Source organism: Gopherus evgoodei, chromosome 2 (genome assembly GCF_007399415.2).
Source record: "Gopherus evgoodei ecotype Sinaloan lineage chromosome 2, rGopEvg1_v1.p, whole genome shotgun sequence".
In the NCBI taxonomy this organism is placed as follows: Eukaryota; Metazoa; Chordata; order Testudines; family Testudinidae; genus Gopherus; species Gopherus evgoodei.
This window is the reverse complement of record NC_044323.1, coordinates 165,976,989-165,989,853: the sequence shown is the minus strand read 5'-3', so window position 1 is coordinate 165,989,853 and position 12,865 is coordinate 165,976,989. Positions and strand designations below refer to the sequence as shown.

At 39.7% G+C, this 12,865-nt stretch overlaps 1 protein-coding gene across 1 annotated transcript in view; it reads left to right on the top strand.

Moving 5' to 3' along the window:
* CDH9 (cadherin 9) overlaps positions 1 to 12,865 on the top strand; it is a 125,606-nt gene that overhangs the window by 60,559 nt on the left and 52,182 nt on the right. The window contains exon 3 of the mRNA XM_030552226.1: positions 7,374 to 7,668. Coding sequence (XP_030408086.1) covers positions 7,374 to 7,668 — 295 coding nt within the window. The remainder of the gene's footprint in view (positions 1 to 7,373; positions 7,669 to 12,865) is intronic.

The window sequence follows — 12,865 nt, the reverse complement described above, 5'->3', positions numbered from 1 at the left end:
CCTACAGTTTATGATATTAAAAGTTAGACCCCTGGCAATTAAATTATTAGTCAATATGGTGTTTTCAATTACTAAAAACACTGGCTCGTGAAAAAGGAGCATGTAGAAGTAAATAAAGCTATATATTCCTACAGGGAGAAATTTCTACTGCTGATAAATGGCAGAGCTGAATGTTTTGTGAAATGTTAGTTACTTTAAATATAATATAATATATATATAGAGATATATAGTTTGTATGTATTAGGGGCCTTTTTTTGTTTGGTTTTTATGAACATCCCACACACCCCCAAATTTGCAAAAGTTTCTGATTTATACATATGTATATATGGAATGACATTTGCCTTGAGGTCAACACTATTCTTGTTGACATAAATGGGAGCAGGACTGAGCTAATTATTTTCTTCTTATTATTATTATTTGGTTTTAGTAGTAAATGAATATCTTAATAATAGCTTGACAATATATTGTGTCTGTAATACATACATATTTCAAATCATATTTGTATGTGTCCCACTGTGGGCTTCCTTTAGTGTAACTGAATCTTGAAATGTTGTAGAAGTATTTTCGATTTCAAATTTTAAATATTTAAATACTTTTGTAGAAGAGAAGCAATAGTATGATAGTAGATTAGTAAAAATTAAATGATAGGACATTGGTGTAATTGTATTTATAACGATTCAGTTGGCTATAAAGATGTACAGTACTGTATGGAACCACTCTAACAAAAATAATGCAGCACATTTTGCATTTAGATGATAATGGTGCCACTGCTCCATTTTACAAAGTAAGTATTTTATTTCAGCGAGGAAACCAGAAAACTGCTAAATAAAAACAACACAATGGAATGTCTAAAACTATCATACTGCAAGTTTCCTATGCATTATATCATAGGCAAATGAATTTTCCTGCAGTTTTTAATACAAGTAGAAAGATTTGTACATTTGCTAGAAAACAAGGATGCACTATGTTGTGATAGTGTTGCATATTATACTTCCAATAGTGTTACTGACAGAGCAATGACAATGGGATATGGAACCTTTTATCACTGGCTGCCAGTTCAAACATAGCTCACAATCAGTAATGTCTGGACATCAAATACTGCCTGGTAGTCGACATGAAATGCGCAGATTGTCTCCACACAATTCCTAGTGGGCAGGTGGTCTCTAAAACCAAAATCACTATTGAAACTGATTGACAGCTTTGTGACCAGTTTCAGACGAGAGGTCAAGGATACTTAACTGTTATGGAGAGGTTAAAGTACATTGAAGAGGCAGCATGAGCAAACTTTAAAAGTCCCTGTTAATTCTATAAGCGATAAAAGAACAGATAGAGGACTTTACCATCCAGGATGGCTGAAACTTTCATGAACATTGTACTAAGTTTAAAAAGGAAAAAAAAATTGCAATGTTCCAGTTGTTGTTGTTTTAAAATGGGTTTTGTGCAAAGGAATAGTTAATTTCATTTAATCTTTCCTTAAATAATGTTTTTGACTATTGAAAAGTTTAGTTTGTTGTAAATACTTCATGTGATATTTCTAAGAGCTGAATCATAAAATAAACAGAGCTGGTTGAAATCTGGAATTTCTATTCTGTCGGAAATTCTGACATTTCCAAATTTGTTTTCATTTGCAATTATAATGAAAACAAAAACAAGCAAAAACAAACAAAAAATCCTGCAAAATATATTGTTCAAATTGTGTGTGTTTGTTTCAGATCAAAACATTCTATTTCAGTAAAATCAAAATGTTTCATTCTAAATGAAACATTTTGATTGATTTGAAATGCAACATTTAAATAAAAGATTAAAAAAATCTCATTTGAAATGAAAAATCAAAACATTCCATTCTGATAAGGTTGAAATAGAACATTTTCATCTTATTCAAATTATTTTTTTTCTAAACAAAATCACTGAAGTTAACACATTCCCACAAAAGATATATATTTCAAGAAAATGGCATTTTCAAATGGAAAAATATATTGTTGGAAAATGATGGAACTACTATAAAAATAACGTAACAGCTCATAATTAGAGCTATAAGAAACATAAAAAAATAAAATGTACAACCAGGTAAAATTATTTTGCTTTTGGGGCTTTGTATGGAATATAAAACTATCTTACTGTTTCCTAGAAATATTTCACTGTGTTTCTGAATTTTAGCATCAAGTTCCTATGCTCCATAAGAAAAGTCTAAAGCAGTGATGAGCATTCCTCAAAAATGTTCTCAGTTGAGGTGTAATGTAATCATCCAAGAGCCCATGGATTTTTATACAAAGTATATACAAACGATCTAAATTTCTTCCTTCTCTATCAGTAGGCTAGCATTCTCACAATAATGATCTATACAGAGCATCTGAAGATTGAGAAAATAATATTTTGCCTGCATATTACCTTCTGCTGTGACCCTCTTTAGATTTTATCTACTAGGGAGAGTTCAAGAGTGGAATTGGAAACCCCTAAAAAATACTTTGTTGCTCCCTGATGTGGTGATACTGTTGCAGAGTCCAGTGTTACTGGATGTTCTGTATTTTATGCAAGGTATAAGGCAGAGATTCAGATGACATCGGGCCATTAAAAACTCCATGATACTTTTTACAAGAAGAGAAATATTAAATAAATAAAATCTGCAATTGAGTAATTCCATTCTCTCTATTTAAATACCCTCATGCAGTCTCACAGGGATGTTTTATCTGTAGAGCTGCCTGGGAAAGAGACTTCCAGGTCCACAAAAAAAGTCATTTTTTTTTAATTTGTTTTTCCAAATTAGTACAAATCTCTAAAAACTTTTTTTTTGTGTGGATCTGTAAGTCCATAATATTTTATTTTAGGAACACCAAAACCTTCCCATAGCGGAAACATTTTGATGTTTCCAAAATGACACATGTTCTCTGGGTTTCCAGGCTCCTCAGGATCCTAGTAACTGGAGCTCCCAGACTTTTCAACTTCACAGTTTCCTGCCAGGCAGGTAGCCGAGAAGATAAGGACCCTGGAAGCAACAGGAACCACCAGCTTCCAACCTCCACACCACAAGGTCTGCCAAGAAACTAAATAGGGGGACGAGTGGATCAGAATCCATGCAGGTGTCCATCAGTTTCAATTTGGCAAACTGGCATTTATTGAGTGTGAACAATGCGTTGAGCTTTATGCAAACATACAGGAAGACATTCTCTTCTCCAGGGGCCTTACAGTCTCAATTAGATACAGGCAAAGCAGTGCAATATACCTTCTACAAAGACTGATGGTCAAAACATCAAGTGGGCTCTATGCACTGTCCCTTCTAGTCTGTTTTTTGTTTTTAATTAAAAATTAATTTACCACTGGTGGATCATCAAAGAAAAGAGTCATGTAAGAAATGTATGTCAAGAAGGGATGTGAATGAGGAGAGGAAAGTCACATGGAGAACAATGGGCCAAATCCAACTCTGACTTTCCATTGACTTTAGAAGGAGTTGGATGGTGCCCAGGCAAAAGGAGTGGATTCCCAGGGTTGAGAACAACATAGAAGATAAGAAGATGAAAGTGGGCATTTTCTAGTTCATATGCTGTTATACAGTATCATTGTCCACTAATTTAACAGCTGCAGATATTCAGTGCAGGAGGTGGGTGAAGCAATCTTTCAGTATCAAGATTGTATATCACTTCCTGTTTGAAAAGGACTGTAATGAAAAGCATTTTTTAAATTTGAGTTTTTATTATTAGCTTGACTTAAAACATTTACAAGGCAAGATACAGTATAAACTTCTTTTTAATATGAATGATTTCAAAAGTGACTGAAAGCAGAGCTATATGGCAAAGCATACAAAGATAAAAAATGCTTAAGCCACACTGAAAGGACTCTGCAAATGAAGAGCATATACTGTGTAGAAAATCTTACTATTTAGATCTTTGAATAAGAATTAAAGCTTCCATTGACATGGTGATATAAGTGCCAGATGCAGCTAGGCAGCACAGAAGATTGAAATGACTTCAGTGACTTTATTGACTTCAGTGGGATTGCATTCACTTATGTCAGGGTTGAATTTGGCCCTAAGGATGTTGAGGATTCATCAGTGATGTAATTAAAATAATTGTCCTTAACTAAAAAAAAACAGTGAAAAATAATATTTTGAAAGGCACAAAGTACGTAAGCTTAATGAAAGCCTAGGGTGAAATACTGTCTCCACTGAATTCAGCAGCAAAACTTGCATTGACTTTAATAGAGCCAAGATTTCATCTCTAACTTGAAAGCTTTCCACAGGTAGAACTCCTTTTGAAGTCAGTGGGAGCTCCAGAGGTGAAAGTAAGCTGGTCCGGTCCAACATACTGGCAAGAGCCGGTATGTCGTGCTGGACTGGACTGGCTTCTCTGGCGGTGATTTAAAGGTCCCAGGGCTCCAGCCACTGCGGAGAGCCCTGGGCCGGTTAAATCACTGCCAGAGCTCCGGCAGTGCTCAGGTGGGGATTTAAAGGGCCCGGAGCTCTAACCCCTGCAGGGAGCTCTGGGCCCTTTAAAGCACTGCCCAAGCCCCACTGACCAGCAGCCAGAGCCTCTGGTCTTTTAAATCGCTATCAGAGCCCAAGGCCTCCTGCAGCCAGGTCTGGGTGGGGATTTAAAGGGCTCAGTGCTCCTGCTGGAGCCCTGGGCCCTTTAAAGTGCCACCAAAGCCAGGCTGCTGGAGATCCATCAGGCAGGTTCTGGCAGGGATTTAAAGGGCCCAGCACGCCCCGCAGCAGCTGGAGCCTCTGGCCCTTTAAATTGCTGCTGGAGCCCTGGGGCTCCTGCAGCCTGGTTCAAGCGGGGATATAAAGGGCCCAGGGCTTCCCGCAGTGGCAGGAGCACTGGGCCCTTTAAATCCTGTCCGAGCACTGCCGCCCTGGGCTCCTGAAGTGATTTAAAGGACCCAGAGCTCTGTGGCGGCTGGAACCCTAGGCCCTTTAATTTGCCCCTGACACCTGGGGCTTCCAGCTGCCTCTGCAGCTGGGAGCTCTGGGGTGATTTAAAGGCCCTGGGGCTCCCAGCCACAGCGGGAGACCCAGGACCTTTAAATCTTGAAAGGCCCCGTCTCTTCCAGTTGAGGCCATGCCCCTGCTTAGGACTCCGGTGTACCAGTAAGTCCTTTAACTTACTTTCACCCCTGGGGAGCTCCACATACAGAATGCTTTTAGAATCAGGCCCAACATATATTGTATACAGTCAGATGCAAGATCAGGCCCCAAACAGATAAGTAGTCCTATTAGGTCTGAACTAATGTACACATATTCAATAGCCTCGGAATTCCAAACAAATCCAATTAAACACCTACCAGAAAAAAATCACTAAACAAGTTACCTGGATTTACGTCAGCAGTTATATACTTTGGACAGTGCACAGATACAAAAAAGAGAAGAAACAAGGGACAATGACAGAAATTATATCCAAAATATGCCAAGTATGTTAATTTATTAATGCATGAAAACTGAGTGTGCAAGTTCCACATATGTAGCTGCAGTCAACATTATGGATAAAATAAGATGACAGTGCCCATGGAAATAGCACTTGATGACCTGTTTGTTATAAATGTTTCTGATTTATTTAACACCAACCTGCTTTACTTTAACCTAGGTATTCAGATAAATCCATTTCATTCTTGAAATAAAAGTCATCATGACCAGTTTTTTAAAATTATCTTTATGCATTGCATTTCTTTATACTCCACATGCAGTGGATACCAAAATACCAGAACAGCATTTGGGCCTTGCGTGTGCATGTGTGTGCGCAAAGGCACAAATCCAAATACCACATGAGTATTTTGAGATACTGTATGTTGTGTATATATATAGGTTTCACTGTTGAGCCAATGCTACATTTATACTATAGCTCATATCCTGCTTCATTTGCTCATGTAAGATGTTCCATTATACAGACCGAATCGTACTTCCCTTGATGTAATTGCAGGATCAGGCACTATGGGTGTAATCCTGGCCCCCTGGATGTCAGTGGTAAAACTTCCATTGATTGTAGTTGGGTGAAGATTTCACTCTATCCCATGTAAACCTTAGGAATGTTAGTAGCCATTAACTACAGTAGTGCAACCAATGGTTTGAAGTATAGTATAGGTCAGATACAGGTGGCATTAGCATTGTCCTCACACCATAACTATTTCATCCAGCTGCCCTACAGTAAACACTGATAGTATGAGTAACATGAACAGGTTTGGGCCCTTGGAAGAGGGGAAAAAATAGGTACATAATGCAGAATTCAGTACAGTGACCCTTTATATCAATAACTCCATCTTTTAGCATTTTATTCCTCATTTTGGCAAGAACCCAGCCAGTCAGAGTATTAAGAAGATGTAACAGCACAAGATGCAGAGACAGGAACTGTTAGAGCAAGAGTGGTAGTATGAACATATCAGCAGAAAAATAAATAGTATTGAGGAAATTTTCTGGAACTAGATCTTGAAGAACATCTACCTGAAGAACACCTACTTATAACATAGTGTTTTTTTTAGGTTGATGAGTGCCTGTTTAAAAATGGACAGAAGGAATCTTTCTTTTAATGTGGCTTTGTCTAACCAAAATAATATTGTGGCACATCAAGTTATCAAATCCTGGTCAGATGCCAATAGGATGGAACATAGTTGGGATTTCTTGATGATGAAAACTGTGCTGATTACACATCACAGATGTCCTTAAAAATGAAAAGTATTTCCATGTATTACGAGGATGAGAAGAATAAAAATAAAAAAATTAGCCATGTGGCATCCCTTTAATTTTAACAGGAAGAGAGCTGCTAAACTCCATGTAATGCTCTGAAAGTTTACCCCCTAGTGTTCTTGAAAATTGTTTCTTGTATACAGAGGGGACGAGGGGGCGTGGGAAGGGAGTAAATAATTAACTGAGATAGATTAACCTCAAGAAAAAATTGGAATAGAACTGTAAGGTTCTTCACTTAGAACTGTTACATGTGCTTCTGGGAATTTCAGAAAGCTCTAATCCTTAAAGCCGATCTGTTCATCACTGGTATAAAGCAATTGGTTCTATTCTACACATAAATACTTATTTTATCTTACAAAAAGGACTTGAGATTTTTAGATGTCTCTTATCTTCAATAAGGAGACTTCTCTGGGTTTCTGGACAGACTGTTAAAAGACAGGTCATTTTTATTATCATTGGGTTATTATAAATGTTACTGTATTATCTTCTACATCCCCTTGTGTCCTTATGAATTTGTTTAGAGATATTTTATGTGTGACTGAGTCTCAAATTTGTAATTTTTCCAACAGTGAGACAGAAGATAACCACTGCTGACCCCAATTACAGTCAAGATTTGTACAGACTTATTCATATATGCTGAATGATTTGGTCTGTAATAACAATACATATATTTATAGAATTCTTCTTTTCTACCTCCCTGAAGCTACACACTGACCAAGATAAAGGAGATGGAAATTTAAAATACATATTAACAGGAGATGGGGCTGGCAGTCTGTTCATTATAGATGAAAATACAGGAGATATTCATGCTGCAAAGAAATTGGACCGAGAAGAAAAGTCCCTGTATGTGCTACGTGCCAAGGCTGTAGACAGAAAGACTGGAAGACAAGTGGAGCCGGAATCTGAATTTATCATTAAAATCCATGATATCAATGACAATGAACCAAAATTTACAAAGGACATGTACACTGCCAGTGTTCCTGAAATGTCTGGAGTAGGTAGGTATAACTTATCCTTATATAAACTATAAAAGGGCTTTTGGGGATTCAAGAACAAAAGTCACTCCTCCTGAGGAGAGCTGAGAGATTATTATTTATATTTAAATAATAGTACAAGCTTCTGTGACTATCCATTCAATAACGCCTGTGGCCAGGAACATACCACTACTGATCAAAAACCTGGTTTTGCTTATTTGTTTCATTTTCATCCACTTTTTATGCCTTTTTCCACACCACCGGCTTCTGTATGGCTGTTTTAAACTCGTCACAGCCAAATGGGAATTTATACACAATGGTCTTATCAGCTACTACCAGCTACTTTTGCAACACTTCAAAATACCACTTCTGTAACATGTCCAACCGGTGTTTGTATAGGAATATTAGCATTCAAATCAATTGGACATTTCTGCATCTTTACACATAACAATCTGTAAATATATAAGTAAAGAAATCATTTATGTATCAAAATATGTTCTTATTAATATCTCAACCTCATTTTGCTCATTCCCACCCCCACAAAAACATTCTACCTGGCTCTCTGTGTCGAGATATAAAACATATAGGAGGCGGGAGGGAGAAAGGAAAGAATGACCATTTCAGTCTAAGGAGATTTTTCTAAATGCAATAAATGTTTTACAGCTATTCACAATGGCAGCATTGAAAAGCTAAACATGAAGTGCTTGTAGGTAGTAGGATGAGGAATATGTTCTCAAAGGAAAATAATTCTCTGTGCTTTAGCTATTATCGACCAGCATGCCACTATAAGCATTCATCAGAAGCTGTCATAATTACCTAAGAGTCTAATTGTTTCTCAAAGAGATGGTCTCTCCAACAGAGACAAGTGGATATAAAGCACACATGCGAAGTGGGGCAACTGGTTGTTGTGGATTTGTCTGTTGCTTAATCACTGTGATTTAATGTTATGATCTGCTGTATCAGTTCTGCAAAATGGCATCGGTGAGTGTGACAATAAAGTACCAATATGCATTTCTGACAGATACATATGTTCTCAAAATAACTTCAAGAAACTCATCATTGTCCTTGGCAGCAGTAGCACAAGTATGAAAACATTACACCAAACTTCATTTTGTTGACATGAAAGGCAAATTCCTGCATTAGTTTATGAGCTATAAAGAACACAAATAATGGTTCTCTTAAAGAGATATGGAAAATAGGGATTAAAAATAATTATTTAAAATTATGAGGTGAAGTTTATTTTAATAAAAGTCTGTAAAGAAAAAGCTTTTGAGAATGTATCTATAGTTTTTCACTTAAAGTTTATTTCTAAAGAAAGAGCTGCACTGGAATAGTTCGGCATCAAAAACGAAATGCCCAGTTCTGATCTCATGTACATCAATACAGCCCCATTAGAGTCAGGAGGGAATGTTAGAGAACAGAATTGGATCCAGTTTCTTGGCAGTGGAGGCTGCTGCCTGTGAAATGTCCAGAGACTATGGTGGTGATGGTAATATAAATTTATATGGCTACAGTAGCTAGAGCTCAGAGAATGGCTCTGACAGAACGAGCACAGGGGAGTTTGGCAGTAAGGGTAGTAGGTTGCTTAATTAGTTGTTTGTAGACAGAAGTAAAATCAGTTGAAAACAGATAAACAGTTTATTGTGCAGAATGCCTGACCACTTGACTTGTGTCCGAATGACATACGTGTATGACTAGTGTAAGCAGACCCTGGCCCTTAGAGCCCCACTACTGTATGGCATCTTGAGGCCAGAGCTGATTGATGGGATGTACAGACAGAGGCCAGATTCTGAAGACACTGAACAGAAACACCCTACACAAGGCACAACTTAGAACAGTTTTCTCTATTCCTCTTGCTCAGAAAGCAGATGGCAGATTGAGAAGGGACCTGTGTGGGTTGAATGGATAAACTTCCTTAGATGGGATATGTTTTCCAGGAGACTGGAGTACACTTGTGAGATTTAGACAGGCTGTGATGGTATGGAATTTGATCATTCAAAATACTGTCAGCAGGCAATGTGGTGATCATGAAAACCATTCAGTGAATAGCATATTAGGTGTGAAAGTCATGGATCTTTTGAAAGAACTTGGGTTGTTTAGCTTACCAAAAACAAGGCTGAAAGGGATGATGTTTGCTTTCCATAAAGAACGTCATGGGGGTAAGCACCGGGGAGGGAAAGGAACTATTTAAGCTAAAGGACTAAAATGGCATAAGAACAAATGAGTATAAACAGTCCATGAATACATTTAGGCTGGAAATTAGAAGGTTCTAACCATCAGAGGAGTGAGATTCTGGAACAGCCTCCCGGTAGCTGTAGTGGGGTCAAACAGCATAACTTGTTTTAAGATATCAGAGGGGTAGCCGTGTTAGTCTGGATCTGTAAAAGCAGCAAAGAATCCTCTGGCACCTTATAGACTAACAGACGTTTTGGAGCATGAGCTTTCGTGGGTGAATACCAACTTCATCAGATGCATGTAGTGGAAATTTCCAGGGGCAAGTATATATATATGCAGGCAAGCTAGAGATAATGAGGTAGTTCAATCAGGGAGGATGAGGCCCTGTTCTAGCAGTTGAGGTGTGAAAACCAAGGGAGGAGAAACTGGTTTTGTAATTGGCAAGCCATTCACAGCCTTTGTTTAATCCTGAGCTGATGGTGTCAAATTTGCAGATGAGCTGAAGCTCAGCAGTTTCTCTTTGAAGTCTGGTCCTGAAGTTTTTTTGCTGCAGGATGGCCACCTTAAGGTCTGCTATAGTGTGGCCAGGGAGGTTGAAGTGTTCTCCTACAGGTTTTTGTATATTGCCATTCCTAATATCTGATTTGTGTCCATTTATCCTTTTCTATAGAGACTGTCCAGTTTGGCCGATGTACATAGCAGAGGGGCATTGCTGGCATATGATGGCGTATATTACATTGGTGGATGTGCAGGTGAATGAACCAGTGATGGTGTGGCTGATCTGGTTAGGTCCTGTGATGGTGTCGCTGGTGTAGATATGTGGGCAGGGTTGGCATCGAGGTTTGTTGCATGGCTTGGTTCCTGAGCTGGAGTTACTATGGTGCAGTGTGCAGTTGCTGGTGAGAATATGTTTCAGGTTGGCAGGTTGCCTGTGGGCAAGGACTGGCCTGCCACCCAAGGCCTGTGAAAGTGTGGGATCATTGTCCAGGATGGGTTGTAGATCCCTGATGATGCGTTGGAGAGGTTTTAGCTGGGACTGTATGTGATGGCCAGTGGAGTCCTGTTGGTTTCTTTCTTGGGTTTGTCTTGCAATAGGAGGCTTCTGGGTACACGTCTGGCTCTGTTGATCTGTTTCCTTATTTCCTCGTGCGGGTATTGTAGTTTTGAGAATGCTTGGTGGAGATTTTGTAGGTATTGGTCTCTGCCTGAGGGGTTAGAGCAGATGCGGTTGTACCTCAGTGCTTGGCTGTAGACAATGGATCGTGTGATGTGCCCGGGATGGAAGCTGGAGACATGAAGGTAGGCATAGCGGTCTGTAGGTTTTTGGTATAGGGTGGTGGTAATGTGACCATCACTTATTTGCACCGTGGTGTCTAGGAATTGGCCTCCTGTGTAGACTGGTCCAGGCTGAGATTGATGGTGGGGTGGAAGCTGTTGAAATCGTGGTGGAATTTTTCCAGAGACTCCTTACCATGGGTCCAGATGGTGAAGATGTCTTCAATGTAGCGTAGGTAGAGAAGGGGCGTGAGTGGACGCGAGCTGAGGAAGCGTTGGTCCAGGTCGGCCATAAAAATATTGGCATATTGTGGGGCCATGCGAGTGCCCATAGCGGTGCCACTGATCTGGAGATATATATTGTCATCAAATTTGAAATAATTGTGTGTGAAGATAAAGACACAGAGCTCAGCAGCCAGTTGTGCTGTGGCATCATCAGGGATACTGTTCCTGACAGGTTGTATTCCATCTGTGTGGGGGATGTTCGTGTAGAGAGCCTCTACATCCATGGTGGCTAGGATGGTGTTTTCTGGAAGGTCACCAATGCTTTGTAGTTTCCTCAGGAAATCAGTGGTGTCATGGAGATAGCTGGGAGTGCTGGTGGCATAGGGTCTGAGTAGAGAGTCCACATATCCAGACAGTCCTTCAGTGAGAGTGCCAATGCCCGAGATGATGGGGCATCCAGGATTTCCGGGTTTGTGGATCTTGGGTAGTAGATAGAATAACCCTGGTCGGGGCTCTAAGGGTATGTTGATTTGTTCCGGTGTTAGCGTAGGGAGTGTCCTGAGTAGATGTTGCAGTTTCTTAGTGTATTCCTCGGTGGGATCTGAGGGAAGTGGCCTGTAGAATTTGGTGTTGGAGAGTTGTCTGGCAGCCTTCTTTTGGTAGTCAGACCTGTTCATGATGACAACAGCACCTCCTTTATCAGCCTCTTTGATGATAATGTCTGGGTGGTTTCTGAGGCTGTGGATGGCATTGCGTTCTGCACGACTTAGGTTATGAGGCAAGCGATGTTGTTTTTCCACAATTTCTGCCTGTGCACGTCGGTGGAAGCATTCATTGTAGAGGTCCAGACTGTCATTTCGACCCTCAGGAGGAGGGTGGAGTTTTTCTTCTTGTGCTGTTGGTGAGAGGGTACCTGTGTATCAGTGTGCTGTTCAGTGTTGTCCTGAAAGTATTCTTTGAGTCGGAGATGGCGAAAGTAGGCTTCCAGATCGCCACAGAACTATATCATGTTGGTGGGGGTGGCAGGGCAGAAAGAGAGTCCCCGAGATAGGACAGACTTTTCTTCTGGGCTGAGTGTGTAGTTGGATAGATTGACGATATTGCTGGGTGGGTTGAGGGTACCAAGGTTGTGGCCCCATGAGACAGGTAGGAGTTTAGACAGCTTATAGTCTTTTTTCCTTTGTAGAGAGGTGAAGTGAGTAATGTAGATCTCCTGTCTTATTTTAGTGAAGTCCGTTTGTATGGAAGTTTGGTTATTGATGAGAGTCTCCAGGTTGGAGAGCTCTTTTTTTAAGTTTTTCTGTTTGCTGTATAGGATGCTGATCAGGTGGTTCCTTAGTTTTTTTGATAGAGTATGGCATAATCTCTCACTGTGGTCTGTGTAGTATGTAGATAGCAGTGGATTTTTTACCTTTAGTCCATTTGGTATGATGTCCATCTGTTTATTAGAAATGGCATTATTAGAAATGGCAATATACAAAAACCTGTAGGAGAACACTTCAACCTCCCTGGCCACACTATAGCAGACCTTAAGGTGGCCATCGTG